Source organism: Panthera onca, chromosome C1 (genome assembly GCF_046562875.1).
Source record: "Panthera onca isolate mPanOnc1 chromosome C1, mPanOnc1 haplotype 2, whole genome shotgun sequence".
In the NCBI taxonomy this organism is placed as follows: Eukaryota; Metazoa; Chordata; class Mammalia; order Carnivora; family Felidae; genus Panthera; species Panthera onca.
The window spans coordinates 6,888,106-6,905,001 of record NC_138346.1 but is presented as its reverse complement, the minus strand read 5'-3'; the positions used below and the strand labels follow the sequence as shown (position 1 = coordinate 6,905,001).

The following is a 16,896-nucleotide window of genomic DNA, read 5'->3' as shown; positions in this document are numbered from 1 at the left end:
ACAAACTGTTCAGTCGGAGGACCTTAATTTATGCCTCCCCTGCCCCCACCTCACCAACCCTATGTCAGGACAATGGGCTTTTGCATGTTGTCCACACAGCGGGTCAAACTTGGGGCCTTTTCCAATCTGCCAGATGAAAACGTCTCATGGCAGAGTGATCTTTACCTTTTGAATCAACGTGTTAAGATCGACAGACGCAAGGATCTGAAACGTCCAGCCCCGTGGACTGCTGCGGGTGTGGTGCCAGAGTGACACTGCCTCCCGCTTGGCCCTCTCTTCCTTGTGGTTTGTTCCGGCCCCGCCGGGTGCCCCTGGCAGCATGCCTGACACATCGGTACCCAAAGCGGGGACGGGTAGGAGGTGAAGAGTAGGAGGTGAGCAGGGGCTCGGGCAGGTGGGTTACGTCGAAGGCTGCGGCAGTAACTCGGGTAAGAAGCAATCAGAACAGGGAAAAGCCAACTGAGGACTCAGACTTCAGGAGCCTGGAAGCAGGGAGCAGATCGGGAGGACTGTGGTGCCCCTGATAGGGCCTGCATGGGGGTGACACGGATACGGGGGTGAGAGCCCTGTTCAGGCACATGGAGTCTCAAGTATCAATACTGATGGAACATGCCAGCAGATTCTGGTAAGTGTACCTGGTTTATGGGTGGGGGGGAGAGGTGAGCGCCATGAAGAGGAACGAGAGTCCATATTGGCAGAGTGGGGAGAGAGCGGGGAGAGCGCGGGGTTGGCGTGAACAGGGAGGTGCTGGATGAAGGGCAGTGAGCGGGCAGGCAGAGGCTGGAGCCGCTCTGTGACAGTGGTGCTCATCTGTCCAGGAGACCCAAGGGTGCCGGCGTCTGGAGGAAAAGGCCCAGCAAGTGGCAGAGAGGAGGCGGGAGACCAGACCAGGGTGCAGGGGGAGGGTTTCCTCCTAGTGACTTGTTGCCCATGTCACCCGGGCTGTGTCCCTGTTCCCGGAAAGCCTGTCAGGAGGTGACCAAAGGAGCGTGTACAAGCACAGACAGCGGAGAAGGATCCCTGTCTGAGCCTCGATCAAGAGCACAGGTGGGAAGAGCTGCCATCAGGGCCTTCGAGGGGACGCTGCCCGCGTGAGAGAGACTGGCCGTACCTTTTCTGTTTTCCCAGAGCGAGCTGCTTCTGTGTCTCTTTTCCCAGGTCATCTCTGATGGTACTGAAATCTTCATCATCCTCAACCAGGAGATTCTACATTTCAAAATAACGAAGGAACAGTGTTTTCGGATCTCTTCTTAGCCTACTTTTAAGACGTATGCAAAAAAATACATCAACAGAAGGATATCTGAATTGACGTAAATTAAACAACGAACGTAAGACATGCTGGTGCTGGAAATATGCTCGGCCAGCAGTGGAAATGCCGCGCCGGCCTCTGAGCGAGCACACAGCCCCACTGATGGCCGGCACAGGGGCTCCGACAGAGGACGACATAGGCACAGGGTCCTCCCCGGCCAGGAGCACAGCTGTTTCAGAAATCCTGTCACAGCGGCCACCTGCACACCTCCACAGTGACACCGTGGGCGTCTGTTAACTCTCCGGTGTCCCCAGATGCTGTCCCCACGTTCTCCCGAGGGACCAGACCTCTCCACTCCTGGCACGTGCCATCGGCTTCGTACGTGGACATCATTTGCCATGAGCCCTGGCCACCCCCCCCCCCCCACCACCCCGGCTTAGCACGTGGGGACACATCACTTGGGTGACAGCACACGGCTCTGACCCTGAGCAGTGCTCACAGGAACATGTGTAAGCGCAAAGTGGCCATTCTGACGCTCGCCACCTGCCACCGTCTTGTGTGACTGACCACCTCCATCGTGTGCCTTTGGGAGGGGCAGCTACGTGCTAAGATACTGAGGACACGCAGGAGGGTTTTGCTGCTTTTACAAGTAGCTCTCAGGTGAGAAAAAGTAACAAATACGATACGATTTCTGTTCCAGTAAGTGCTGCACAAGGAACCTTTATTCGGGTAAGTGGCGTATGATGTGCTTTTTAAAAACAGAAAAGCTGACTGCAAAGTAAGAGGAAATACAGAGGAAACGGGCCGATGTCCACGTCCTCAGAGCGGTACCTGCAAGACCGCAGGCGTGCGTCCCGAGACCCCTACTCCTACCACGGTCACGGGGAAAAACGGAGGTGAATGTATGCACGTGGACGGTGCCGCGTAGATGAAAAAGCTGCTCAGTGACCGCTGTTAACACCACTGACCTTTGACCACATTTGCACATTTGTTTTCCAAGGAAAACTCATATTCCGCCGCTGGCCCCCCCGCCCGTCAGAGGCCAGTGCTCCGTGGAGGTGAGCCTGGTTGTTGCCGTCCTCCCTCCGCCCCGATTACTACCCAGGACTGTGACCCTCAGGGACCCTCCGCATTTTACAAGGCTTTACATTTCCTGTAAATGACCACTTTGTGACTTTGTTTTCAACCCTAAGTAACTGGAGGTCTGTCCGCGTTAACATACGTCGCCCTGATTTATGGACTTTAATTGCCGTGTTCTAGATCACCACGTTAATACCTTTCTTCGTTTTATCTGTCCCCTTTCTGAGGATCACTGAAGTTCTTCCGACCTATGCTGAGGTGAGCCCTCCGCACGTCTCCTCACTCGTGTGTGAGCTGATTCAGGTTGTGTCTAGGAATGGCCGGGGTTTGCTGCGCACAAGATCGTCCTGCCCGGCGTGGACTTGTCTCCGGTGCCAGCCCGCGTGCGCCCCTGCCGGAGGCGGGCGGTGCCGGCTGCTGCTTCACCTCAAAGGCCCTGTTTCCTGGCCAGTCTCCTCCCAAGGGGGGGGGGGGGTGTTCATCCTCGCCCCGGTCTCCCCTGTCGGGCTGTCTTTCTGTAACTGACTTACACATGTCCTTCACATTCTGGACCATCATCCTTGTGACCGATCTTGTTCCTCTTTGTGGCTTGCCTTTTCACTGTCATTTCCTTTGATGAACTAAAAGTTTTACTCTTTGTTTACAGAGAGAGAGAGAGAGAGAGAGAGAGAGAAAGAGAGAATCTCAAGCAAGCTCCACGCTCAGTGCGGAGCTCAATGTGGGGCTCGACCCCACGACCCTGGGATGGTGACTTGATTTCAGCTCAAGAGTCAGACGCTCAACTGACCGAGCCCCTCAGGTGCCCCTGTAATTTTTACTTTTAGTACAGATTTATCCATCCTTTTCTTTTGGTCTGTGCTTTTTGTTTCTTATGTTGAGAAAATCCTTGTGACTTAGGTTAAGAAGGATTTCTTAAATCTTCTAAAGGTTGGAAATCACTGCCTTTCACATTTGAGTTTTCATATTGATGTATCTGGTGTGAGCAGAGCTGGATACAGATTTTCCGGGGCCTGAAGCTCAAATAAATTTGGGGACCCTCTTTATGAGAATTTCTCCTGTACGAATAACCCATTTTCCCAGTACCAGTTACTGAATAATCCATTTTTAATGTCGCTTCAAGTGCCCCCCTCCTGCCTGCCCTTGTCACTTTGTACCTGGTGAGGTGAGCACCCGGACTGTGGTCTTTTATTTACTTATCTACTGTTGGTTTATTTTTGAGAGAAAGAGAATGAGTGGGGGAGGGACAGAGAGAGGAAGACAGAGCCTCTGAAGCAGGCTCCAGGCTCCTTGCTGTCAGCACGAAGCCCGACGCGGGGCTCAAACTCACGAACCGTGAGATCATGATCTAAGTTGGACACTCAACCAACTGAGCCACACAGGTGCCCCTGGACCGTGGTCTTTAAACACCTCAGCTCTCTGCCCTGTGCTCCTGCACGTGAGTTTATGTCTCTTACTGACCAGCACTAACTTCACAGACATGGGAAGCATTCCGCTGTCTTTGTACTGTGAGGTGTAATATTGCTGTGTGCCTAACTGAAGCTTCAATGCTGCTCAGTGTTTTTGTGATCTCTGGAGAGGTCTTCTAAATCTTTCGGCTGGATGCATTCCCGGGTACCTTGTAGTTTTATGGATACCGACCTTGCAGTCTTTTGAACTCTCCTGATCTGAGGGTTTATCTGTACAGTCTCTTGAATCTCCTTTGTAGAACTGCATGTAACGGTTTCATGCTTTCCTTTTAGAATTTCCTTTATTTCTCCCGCAATTTTTTCTTTATTTACTGTTCTTTGGGAAGGGTCCCACTGTTTATTACAATGCTGAATGCAAGTGGTGGGTAAGGGAATACCGGTTCCTTGATGTGAAAATATCAGTCAGCAATTTAATCCCTAGTCAACTTAATACCTGGAAGTTAATTCTTAAATCAAGGATCGAAATGACTAATTCTTAACCTAGAAATATTATAGTGTGAAAAGTAGGTTTGTCCAAGGCAAGCCAGGTGGCTCTGTCACTTATGTAGGAACAGGACACCAGATGAGAGGTGGGAAGCTGTGAAGCTAATTCAACAGGTGCAGACACAGTAGGGATTTGGAATCACAGTGCTCATTCGGGATGAAAAGAAAAGGAGCAAAGTAGGAACGGAAGGAAAGGTCTTCCCCTAATACAGGAACCTACGAACACCTATGGCAACGCACTGAACGACACAACTTCAAAAGCATTTTTTTCATGTGAGTCAAACCCAGATTAAGGTTTTGATACTGAGGTCCTATTGACCTCATAATGAGCTGCCTGGCTTTCTCTCTTCTGCTTCCCATTCTCTGAAACAATTTCTAGAAGACGGGATTATCTGAGCCTTGAAGAACTGATACAACTTTTCTATAAGATCACTTGATCTTGGTGTTTTACTGAAGTGGTACATTTGCTGTTAAGTAACTTACCTTGATACCAACAGTGTCTCCATCTTTCAAGTAATAAGGTGCTCCCTGCAAATTATCTTGCTTTTTCTTCTTCTTCCTCTTGGTAATTTGCTGGTTCTATAGAGAAATCAAGCATCTTGAATAAAGAAAAGTCAATCTCAGGTTCTCACTAAGTTCCCTATCTGTGGGAAAGCGCACGTGGCCTAGTGACTACATTGGCGAGGCCCAGGCTCTCTGAGAAAGGCCCACAACTTTACCCAGCTGGAGACTGGAAGCCACTCGAACTTTTCGGGGAAGTACTTGGCGATTTCAATTTTCTCCACGGGAAGAGAGCAGAAGTGGGCGATGCGCTGCCTCAAGGAGCCGGCGGTCCAGCCGCAGGCGGTGTCCCACACCAAGTCCACGTGTGGGGCGTATGCCCTCTTGCCGGGGATGCGCATCTGTGTTCTCAGCACCACGTCGTGGGGCCTGCGCCAGAAAACAGTCGAGTGTCAGACTGAGCAAAGTGAGAACGCAGTAACCATGGGGGAGCGTGACGGGTGAAGCCTCCCCTCCCACTCTCCTGGTTTTTCCCAAGACCCTCTAATACTCTTCCCTACTCTGACTTCCTTCGGTGCTGATCCGGCCCCGAGCGGGGCGAAGCTCCCACGCCAGGCCGGGCTGGGCTGGGCCAGTGTGCCAAGGTCGCCAGACAGAGCTATGGAACAGGTGCCCGAAGGCTGAGCTGCTGCGGGGCAGCCAGGGAGAAGCGAGCAAAGGCTTGGCGTGGGGAAGAGGGGCCCAGGGAGACAAACGCAGAAGGATGGGAGGAGCTGGGCGTGTGGGGTGGTACGGGACATGGGGTTCCAGCTGGAAGGTGGGGAGGGGAGAAGCGGGCACAACTGCTGGGCGTTTAGGGTGCTGAGACCATGTGGGATTTTAAGTGACACGTTTCTGTTGTGTGGGTGCTTTCACCAAAAGAAGGGGTGACATGATGGGGGAACAACTGGGGGCAGTGGCACGGGGAGGGTGCTGGGGGTGGGGGGGTGTGGGACTCTGGGGGCTGGTCAAGGACAGGGAGCCACCAGGGAGGGGGTCCAAGCAAGTGCACGGCCTGGTCTGCAAAGGGACATGTACCACTTACAACAGATGTGACCAAGGGTCAGTGTCACTGAGAAAGCACTCACAAACCACTTTTTCATATGACCCCGTTATAAAATCACACAAAATATATGAATTCACACTCGCAAAATGCAAATGGCTTATAATTACAAGCCCTTGAGAAATACCCAGTCTTACCAGCAATCAACGAACTGAAGCAAATGAGAGAAGACAACCATTTCTCATTTATCAGTTCAGCAAACATTCAAACCAACACTGAATACTTGCAACTGAGGGCAAAGTAAAGTAATACTACTCATAGACACTGCCCGTGGGAACAGCAATTGGTGTAACTCACCCGGAAAGGACCCTAACTTTTAAGAAGTGTAAAATATCCATACCATCTGATCCAGAAATCCCCCTCCAGGGAACTACTCCTGGTCATATGGTTTGTATTAAGAATGTACTGTTACGGGCGCCTGGGTGGCTCAGTCGGTTAAGCTTCTGACTTTGCTCAGGTCGTGATCTCACATTTCGTGAGTTTGAGCCTCGCGTTGGGCTCTGTGCTGACAGCTCGGAGCCTGCTTCGGATTCTGTGTCTCCCTCTCTCTCTGCCCCTCCCACTCAAAAATAACCGTTGAAAAAAATGGTAAATTAAAAAAAAAAAGGATGCACTTTTATAAACGCAGAGGGGTTAAATGAAAGTCCTGTCGATGGAGGGCTCCTGGTTACTACACAGCAGGACGAACAGCAGGAATGGTGTTCCCATCACATCAGATAGAAACAACCTATTTTATGATACTGATAGAAGGTCTTATAAAATATTTTATATTTTTTAATTTATTTGAGAGAGAGTGAGCGGGGGAGGGGCAGAGAGAGAATCCTGAGCAGGCTCCACACTGTCAGCACAGAGCCCCACATGGGGCTCGAACTCACAAACTGTGAGATCGTGACCTGAGCCGAAACCAAGAGTTGGACACTTAACCGACTAGCCACCCAGGTGCCCCTAAAAGACTTTCTTGTAATGAGAAAAGAAATAGGAAGGTTGATTACAGACCCCTTAGGGGTGTTTCTTTATCCAATAATTAGTGACCACGACGCACTTGTCAGTAACTTGTGTTACTGCGGCAAGAGCAGTGACCAAAACACAAAGGATGTGTTCTCACAAGGCTTACATCCCAGCAGTGGGAGACCAGTAACACACAATTCAGTACGTATATGTCAGGCACTGTGAAGACGAAAAAGTAGGGTGGGGGGGGCAGTGACAGGTGCTGTGCTAAGTCAGTCTGACAACACACTATCTCAGTGCACTGGTGAGAGCTGGGAATGAGCAGCTTCTTACACTTTGAGATCATTACGGAGTCAGTATGCATTTGTGACTCACTGTTTTCATGGAAAACTGAGTTCTAAATTCCAGACACCAGGCATACAGACATATTTGCAGAACACAATCTGGTTTAAGCTGCCATGCTACTCGAGCAGTGGGAAAAAACCCTTCACTGCTGATCACATTGTTAAGTTTTTCAGGGAACTACTCACCTGACGAGACATGTACATGGAATAGGATGGCTTACCCCAAGTTTTCTTCCTTCTGAAGGGGCTCTAGACAGATCTCCGTTTTCCTTCCCAGTTTATACTCTCTGATAAATGAAACAAAATACTATTGAGTGACATTTAAGTTTTTAGATTTTTGGGGGGAAAATTCTAAGTTTTCTCTTGAGCAAAAGAATATACTAAATAAGAACACTCAATATTTGGGAGGCAACTATGAACAAATGGATGCCAACAAACTGGACAGGCTGGAAAAAAATGGGTAAGTCTTGGAACATACTAGACTTAGTATGCACTAAATAGAAAATCTGAACAGACCAACTACTAGCAAGGGAACTGAATCAGAAAAGTCCAGGACCAGATGGTTTTACTGGTGTGTGTTTTTTTTTTTTAATTTTTTAATGTTTATTTTTGAGAGAGAGAGAGCATGCAAGCATGAGTTGGGGAGGAGCAGAGAGAGGGAGGGAGACACAGTAGGCTCCACACTGTCAGCACAGAGCCCACCGCAGGGCTCAAACCCACGAACTGCAACATCATGACCTGAGCCGAAGTAGGATGCTTAACCGACTGAGCCACACAAGCGCCCCACGCTGGTTAATTCTAATAAACATTTCAAGAATTAATACCAATCCTCTTCAAGCTCTTTCAAAAAACAGAATAGGGAACACTTGTAAATTTCTATTATGAGGCCAGCCTTACCCTGATACAAAACCTGACTTAGCAAACCAAATTCAACAGTACATTAAAAGAATCCTACACCATGATCAAGGAGAATTTATTGCAGGGATGTAAGAGTGATTCAATATCTGCAAATCAATCAATGTGATACAGTAACAAAACTAAGGGTATATATCTAATCATCTCAATAGAGGAAGAAAGAGCATTTGACCAAAATTCTACATCCTTTCCTGATAAATATTCTCAACACAATGAGTAGAGACAAAACACAACTTGACATAATTAAGGCCATATATGACAAGCTCACAGCTAACATGCTGAGTGGTAAAGTCTGCAAGCCTTTCCTCTACCGTCAGGAGTAAGAAGATGCCCGCTCTCGCTGCCCTCGTTCAGCACAGTCCTGGAAGTCCTTCCGAGAGCAATGAAACACGGAGTAGAAAAGGCATTCAAATCAAAAAGAAATAAGTAAAACTGTCTCCAGTTACAGAAGACATATTATATATAGGAAACCCTAAACACCAAAGAACTATTAAATGAATTTGGTAAAGTCTCAGGATACAAAATCAGTATACAAAAATCATTTAATGTTTTACACACTAACACTGAACTATCAGGAAGACAAATTAAGAAAACAGTCCCATTTACCAGCATTGAAAAGAATAAAATACGCAGGAAGAGATTTTAACCCAGGAGGCAAAAGATTGATATGTTGAAGACACTGATGACAGAAACTCTCTGAAGAAACAAGTGGAAAAGAAATTCCACGTTTGTGAATTGGAAGAATATTGTTAAAATGTCCACATTACCCAGAGATATCTATAGACTCGATGCAATCTCTATCAATTTCAATGGCATTTTTCACCGAAACAGAAAACCAATTCTAAAATTTGTACGGAACCACAAAAGATCCCAAAGAGCCAAAGCAATCTTGAGAACAAAGCTGGAGACATCACCCTTCCTGATTTCAAACTACAGTAACCAAAACAATATGGTTTTGCCATAAAAACAGACACAAAGACCAATGGAGAAGAACAGAGACCTCAGCAATGAACCCATGCACGTACGGCCCACGAGTTTACAACAAAGGAGCCAAGACTCCGCACTGGGGAGAGGAGAGTCTCTTCAACAGACGGTGTTGGGAAAACCAGACAGCCACGTGCAAAAGAACGGAACCGATTGCTCTCTTACGCTGCGCACAAAAATCAGCTCAAAAACTCTTCCTTGGAAGCCGAGCAGCTTCGCTAGCTTTCTGCCGCCACCTCGAGGGGAAAAGCAGGTCGTGGGGGCAAGATGTGGGCCGCTGTCTGCTCTGTGCCACGGACAGCTACCGGCACAGCTGGAGCCTCGCGTGCCCCCGTGGCCGGGCGCAGCGCGGCGACATCGGCCCTGTCCTGTTACACCGAGGGCGGTGTGGTCCCGTGCCCAAGTGACTATGGCCGGTGATCTGGGAACAGCAGAGCCTGCAGCGCTTAAGGACAGTCGATTCCTGCACGCAAACTGGGCCTGAGGCGATGCATATCATCTCAGTGTCTTCCGTGGTCCCAAGAGATCGGTTTCACTACATCAGTGGCAGTTTATTTTGTGGGCGTGATAGACCCACAACTCTCATCGGTGGCCATTTACGTTCACTTCAGTGCCATCCACTACTGCCAGACCCGGGATGCTGGAAGGTCAGAGTAACGCCAGATGCGTTCCGACCGCGTTCGTCACAGTGGACCCCGCGTTGTCTTCAGTAGACAGTCGCTTTGGTAGCCCCAGTGCCAGCTCCACGCCACCGCACCTCCGTCAGACCTGACTGCCCTTCCTACATTACCGGTGTATTAAAATGACTGCATACGAACATTAAGCACCCCACGAACCTGGGCTGATGGAGAGACTGTAGAGAAAATGAAAGAAAGATCCACGGGGGGCACATCTTGGGTGGGGGGAGCATGGGAGGAGGGAAATGACTAATGAAGCTAATTAAGAGAATTAAGAGGAGAATTCAAATCTGCTTTCTACTCTCATTAACAATTAGCAGGGCACTGGCCAGAGTCTGTACCCTGTGTTTTACCTTAACAACATTCTACTTACTCTTTGTATATTTAAGCGTTGTAAGGAAATGTGTTTCAATCAAAACCGAACATGAGATAAAGGAAAGAGATGTGGCGTTTGCAACACTCTATCTATCGCAAACGCTTTTGTTGTGTCTCTGTAAAATACAGCCTATGTATGCATGTAAGTGTTCTCGTCCTGATGTTGCTACTTCCATGACAAAGAAGAAAAAAAAAGAATGAAAAAAAAAAAGAAAAAAAATTGGAAGAAAGAAATCAGGCTCATAGCAGCTACTGTGTAGAAATTTCCCCCTACTTCTAATTTGCTGAAACAAGAAAAAAAAATCTTTTATTTGTGATATTTTCAGAGACAAGTGCTCTAATATGGTGTATTTAAAAAAAAGCAACTCAAAATGAATTAAAGACTTGAATGAAAGGCCACAAACCACAAAACTCCTAGAAGAAAACACAGGCGGTAGGCTCCCTGACATTGGCCTTGGCGATGACTTTTTTGGATTTGGTACTGATACCAAAAGGAAAAGCCAAGAAAAGCAAAAATAAGTGGGACTGACTGCATCAAATTAAAAAGCTTTTGCACAGCAAAGGAAACCATCAGTCAATGAAAAAGCCACCTATGAAATGGGTGAAAATACCTGCAAATCATCTATGTGATAAAGGGTTAAGAAAGAACCCAGAAAGCTCAAAAGCAAGAAACCTCTGAAACAGTCCAGTAAAAAAATGGGCAGAGGAACCGAATAGACACTTTCCTGAAGAAGATCTACAGGTGGCCAAAAGGCATGTGAAAAGGTGAACATCACTCCTCATCAAGGAAATGCAAATCGCAACCACCCTGAGATGCCACCTCCCACCAGCATCAGGAAGACGAGATAAGTGCTGGCGAGGGTGTGGAGAAAAGGGAGCCCTGTGCACTGTTGGTGGGAATGTAAATTGGTGAAGCCAGTCTTCTGGAGGTTCCTCAAAAAATTAAAAGTAGAATTGCCAATATGACCTAGCACTTCTGGGTATGCACGGAAATGAAAACAAAATCTCCAACAGGTACTATTCACAGCAGCATTATTCACAACAGCCAGGATTTGGAGACACCTAAGTGTCCATCACAGACAATGACGTGGTGTCTATACGTGTAAGCGACAGACTATCATTCGGCCATGAGAAAGAAGGACAGCCTATCGTCTGTGACAACATGGATGGACCTTGAGGCCATTATGCGAGTATCGTGGAGTGAGTGAGACAGAGAAAGATAAATCCTGTGCGATCTCACAAATATGTGGAATCTGAAAAGGCCGGACTCCTAGGAACAGAGAGTACGTGACGGTTTCTAGGGCTGCAGGAAAAGAGGAGATGCTGATCACAGAGTCCAAACGTCCGGGAGGAAGACAAGTGAGTTCTGAGGTTCTAACGTACAGCCCAGCTCTTCCCGTTCACCGTGCTGTATCCCATATTTGAAAGTTGCTAGGAGAGCAGATCTTGAATGTTCTTACCATGAAAAAGAAATGGTAATTATGTGATGCGATGCAGGTGTTTGCTAACGCTATGGTGGCAATCATTCTAAATTTACACAGTGCTAACATGTCAATTATATCTCAATAAAGCTTGAAAAAAACCTCAAAATTCTGTTCACGGTAGCTGAAGCACAGTAAAAACACACAAAGCTACATTTATGCTTAATGTGGCAAACTAAAGGCCCAGAGTTTCTGCTTCAAAGCGTCTACCTGACAACAGGCTACCTGCCTTCTCCCCCGGCCTCTCACCACCTGGTACCACAGCGGTGGAGGAAACGGAAGACAGAGTATCGAGGGGGAACCTACTTGAGTTGCTGCAGGTTGGTCCGTAAAAGCCTGCCGGGGCGCTTACTTTCCAAGGTCCAGGCTCTAAGGAAGGCTGGGGACGGGATGACGAAATCAGAGGAGGACAAGGTCATGGCCTAGAAAAGAAACAAGACGTTTCTCCAATGGTGTGAAAAAGCACTCCCGCAACATGTATTGTTTTGGACGAAACTGAAGCCCTACACAATGTCATCTGAGGGAAAGAGTATCTCGCATAATGATAAAATCTATCAAAAAAAAAAAAATCTCAGGGATATCGCTTGAATGAAATCAGTCCAGTTACTGTTGTATTCCTCTCTAGGAAAACCAGCTTGTGGGATAAGTGAATTTTCTATTGAGCCATAAGCTCCTTCTAAATCATGTTTTAGAAAATGAAACTTAGAAATTAATTTCTACGAGTATAACTCACAAGAGCTCCAATGAAAGCAAGGGGTTCATCATCCGCTTTCTTTACCGTTAACGTAGTTCTTCAGAGTTTCCTCAGTCAGTGAAAGAACTTGAATTTGAAATGTTTCGGAATCTTTGGATGCAACTGGTAGGCCTCAACTTCTGCACTAATTTTGCAGGGGCTGAGAATTATTTATAGATTTAGGTTGTAGTATATAAAATGGCCAGTATTGGGGCGCCTGGGTGGCTCCGTCGGTTGAGCGCCGACTTTCGCTCAGGTCACGATCTCGCGGTCCGTGAGTTCGAGCCCCGCATCGGGCCCCTGTGCTGACAGCTCAGAGCCCGGAGCCTGTTTCAGATTCTGTGTCTCCCTCTCTCTGACCCTCCCCCGTTCATGCTCTCTCTCTCTGTCTCAAAAATAAATAAACGTTAAAAAAAAAATTAAAAAAAAAATAAAAAATGGCCAGTATTCATTTTTTATCTAAAAACAGCAATTTTGGATCTCTCAATCCAATATAAGACAAAAAAGTCTCCCCTCCTGTCCCTCATGGGAATAAGACCATTTGCTGCTTCTGAGGAAGGTTATTTCATACGCCGAGGACACAACAGGAAAGTCAAGATCAGCCACTGATACTCAATTGGACACCCCGATTTTTTTTTTAAGAGAAAGGGATGCCCAGTAACAGTAAGATGCTTCTTAAGCATTTTGTGTTGTTTTCAATCCAGCCTTTCCATTTGGACCGAATGCCCTTTCTCTACTAATGTTAATACAGAAGAAAATGATACAGTATCCAGTTTGACCCCCTACCGTAAAGCTGATGTCTGGACCTGGGAGACGGATAACACGTCTTTCAACGGACAACATTTAACACATGGATCACGATGATACAAAAACAATGTAAATAAAGGGGTAAAGTGAATGCTTTACAGATGTTTCAATAAATCATGTTTCCTTACAGACATCAAAATGAACATAAGCTGCAAGTCACTGAGGACAAATTGAAATGAAAGCACACAGCATGCCTGTCAGAGTGGGGGGAAATGAAAGGCACAAGGCCAGTGGCAGAAACAAACACCAGGGGCCGTCTGAGCCATATGCGTGAGTCGCCTGTTGGGTACTTACCACTGAACATGGCATATAACACATGCCATATCAGAACAGACTGTAAGTGAGGCAAAAGGAAATAGAAGAAGATATTAATATCTCACTGGAAGAAGCCACGCCACCACTAACGTGCGCCACGGGAGCAAGTCTGACCTGGGACTTCAGCTCCAGCAAGGTGGCCTCTTCTGAGATCTCGAGGTCCCCCACGTGGCAGAGGGAAGCCTCTGCATACAGGTCACCTGGAGCGCCTACGAGGGACAGAGCTGGAGGTTAGAGAGGAGCTTTGCCGTGTGTTCGCTTCCTGTTTCTGAAATACACGCCATGTTTTGATATTACAAACAGGGTTAGTATAGCTCCATTTGAGAAACTACGAATCCGAGTTCCTCCAATTGGGTCCCTGGGGACTTGGGAAGGGAGGAGGCCACGCCTGGTACACTGGCAGGGAGGGAGGATGCTGTGGGCACAATGCCACGGTTCTCTCACTGCAGTGGGTTTGAGGAGTCTCACGCTTGTGATGTCCACCTAGAATATTCTTCTCCACATTTTCTCCTTCCTCAGAGAGAACTTTACTGGTAGGATCCTCAGCCCTTACTATTTTACCTTCTTGTTTCTCTCGTAACACTTACCCCAACACGTTTTGTCTGTTTTCTTGTGTGTATGGCTTTCCTACTCTGTCTCCCCAAGACAATGGTCATTTTCCACAGAGGGCAGGCATTCTCCATCTATCCTGTCGGTCTTTCCAGTGTCTGGGATTGGTGGACGCCACATAGTAAATGGCCAGTAAATGTCTACTGACTAAAATTTCCTTGACAGTAAGAAGGACTTTCTACATTTGTTTTAAAAAGGCAAAACCAAAATGTTCTCTTATCTAAAACTCTAGACATAAAAATTGGTAACTAAATTTAAAACTCATTTTTGCTTTGTTGATTGCTGGGCACAGTGCTGATACACAGTAAGATATCAGATTAAGTAAATGAAGTAAAAAAGCTCTTTGTGAGTGGTTCTTCTGTCTTAAGTACACCACGAGCTGATGCCACCAGAAGATACTTTTAGGAAACTCTCAGGAACGAAAACATATTTCCCATATATTGTGATATAGAAGGACTATCAAAAAATGAACTATTTTGGGGGCGCCTGGGTGGTTGAGCATCTGACCGGCTCAGATCATGATGTCACGGTTCCGGAGTTCGAGCCCTGAGTTGGGTGCTGTGCTGACAGCTCGCACTCTGGAGCCTGCTTCAGATTCTGGCCCCCCGCCCCCCTCTGCCCCTCCCCCACTCGTATTCCATCTCTCTCAAAAATAAACATTCAAAAAAAAAAACTTTTTTCTTTACTTTCATGGAGAAAGACACTGCTTTTTAAGTTTGTATCCAATTCTCTATGTAATTAATATTCTACCACCAAAGCATTTTTAGAATTAGTGCGTATGTAATATAACCCAAACAAACAAAAAAACTTAATGCCAATTTCAGAGGTAATTCAACATGAAGTATTTTATTGCTCGTTACGTATAATCCTGACTTCAGAGTAAGGAGACAACAACGTGACTCATCTGTGTTCATTTCAGTGCTGAGGCTTTAAAAGGTAAAAAGAAATATTAAGTGTGTAATACCTCAAGGCACTAGAACAGCTAAATAATGAAGTAAAACACAACAAAAGGAAAAAAATATGTAAAGAGTTGGTCCTACCATAAATATATTCTTTATTTAGCTACAAGGAAAATTAACTTGTGTTTTCTCTGTAATGAAGTGAAAATCTTTTTACGACACATTCCAGCTCTCTGCTAGTGACTTCTTGCTCATCACGATGTGCGTGCTCAATTCTGTCCGTGGAGAACAACTTAGAGTAAAACAGCGTTCGCACTCGGGCTTCTCAGAAGTCAGAGGTGAGGGGCGGGGACCTGGCGGGGGAGGCAGGAAGGAGGGAGCCGGCAGGTGTGGTGTCTGCCGTGGGGGCCGCGGAGGAGCCCCTGCGGGGACTAAAGACTCAGTGTCCCAATCTGCTACAATAAATGGGCTAAAGTCATGAGGATCTTGTGGGGTGAAAACATCTGATACACTGATTAATAAGGATAATAAGAGCCGGCACTTTATAGGGGTGACAAAGCACTGTAGGAAAATAGGACAGTGTTATCGTGGCATGAGTTATGGAATAAACAGGTTTCGATTTTCAGCCTTACGCTGAAGACATACTTCCTTTGTCACTTTACTTTTCTTTAGGACACACTGGCTGCCACTGTTCTGTTCTCACCTTGGGTGGAAGTAGCTGTCCAGACCCCACTTGGAGAAGGGGTACCGTCCACCTGGTCCTGATGACTCTTCCAATGACCGGAGGGACCCCCAGGCTGGTACCACCAGATGGGCACCTTCAGGAAACCCTGAAGAATGGAGCATTTCTAACTTCTGTGACGTACATGCATGGAGTGAATTTCTACTTCCACAGAGAGAAATATCTTGATAACAGAAAACGTTCCTGAATGTATTACTTTTCTTTTTAGATTACTAACTGCCATACGCTACATCTGTTTATTGTTTTTACAATCAAAAGTTTAAGATCGGGGCTCCTGGGTGGCTCAGTTGGTTAAGCACCCGACTCTTGATTTAGGCTCAGGTCGTGATCTTGTGGTTTGTGAGATCGGGCCCTGCGTCAGGCTCTGTGCCATCAGTGCAGAGCCTGCTTGGAATTCTCTCTCTTCCTTGCCCCTCTCCTGCTCTCTCCCAAAAAAAAAAAAAAGTTTAAAGTCATAAAAAAATTAGTCTTTGGGATGGATGACTGGGACCCAGTGTTCTTTGCTTAGAAGTATCTTAGTAGATACACTTACTTGTAGTATCTTACCACAATAAATGACAAGTATAAACAAGATAACAAAATATTTAACAGAATAAACTGTACAAATATTTTCAGGCATTGTAAGAGCTCCACTAGTACAATGCACCTGTTAGAAGCAGTTTTCACTCATTAAAATTCCTAAAGGAACTTTATAAAGAAGGAAGAACCTACTGCTCTAAGTTGGATTCCTATATACAAACTACAGGAAATAAAGCTGATATATTAGCCCACGTACACAAAGCCACAGATGCAAACTGTTTACGGTGGCAAAAACCACAAACTGGTTACATTATGGTAGGCCATAACCTTTGACAAAGTGATTTCAGTTCTAGGAACTTATCCCGTAGATACATGCGTGCAAATGGCACATATGCGATATTTTTTGCAGTGTTATTTGTATCAACAAGAGACTGGAAACCACCTAAATCCTTGAAAAGAGACTGGTTGGATAAACCACGGTACCTCCACACAATGGACTATATTACATAGCCATCAAACAATGAAATAGCTGTATGTATACTAACGTAACATATATATGGAGATAAAATATTCATGAAGAAAGGGAGGTACAGAAAAAATTGCACATGATCTTTTGGGTAAAGAAAAACATGCATGTACACAAACATGTATGTATGTATGTGCTACG

General features: G+C 46.3%; 1 protein-coding gene and 1 long non-coding RNA gene across 9 annotated transcripts in view; one reads left to right on the top strand and one right to left on the bottom strand.

Annotated features, from left to right (window-relative positions):
• USP40 (ubiquitin specific peptidase 40) overlaps window positions 1-16,896 on the bottom strand; it is an 88,716-nt gene that overhangs the window by 2,049 nt on the left and 69,771 nt on the right. For 4 of the 8 annotated variants that reach the window (XM_081796325.1, XM_060624230.3, XM_081796326.1 and 1 more), the window contains 7 exons: window positions 15,672-15,798; window positions 13,575-13,669; window positions 11,912-12,027; window positions 7,395-7,460; window positions 4,998-5,208; window positions 4,762-4,857; window positions 1,112-1,206 (listed from right to left, as the gene is read on the bottom strand). In XM_081796325.1, the coding sequence (XP_081652451.1) occupies window positions 1,112-1,206; window positions 4,762-4,857; window positions 4,998-5,208; window positions 7,395-7,460; window positions 11,912-12,027; window positions 13,575-13,669; window positions 15,672-15,798 (806 nt within the window). Of the gene's footprint in view, window positions 1-1,111; window positions 1,207-4,761; window positions 4,858-4,997; window positions 5,209-7,394; window positions 7,461-10,764; window positions 11,580-11,911; window positions 12,028-13,439; window positions 13,480-13,574; window positions 13,672-15,671; window positions 15,799-16,896 lie in introns of those variants that run through there. The other 4 variants (XM_078450766.2, XR_014138036.1, XR_014138037.1 and 1 more) reach the window with 4 other exon arrangements.
• On the top strand, window positions 1,200-15,750 carry LOC132672319 (uncharacterized). Its single transcript, XR_009607472.3, has 4 exons — window positions 1,200-1,909; window positions 2,012-7,633; window positions 15,198-15,306; window positions 15,641-15,750. It is a non-coding gene; the product is annotated as an uncharacterized LOC132672319 (long non-coding RNA).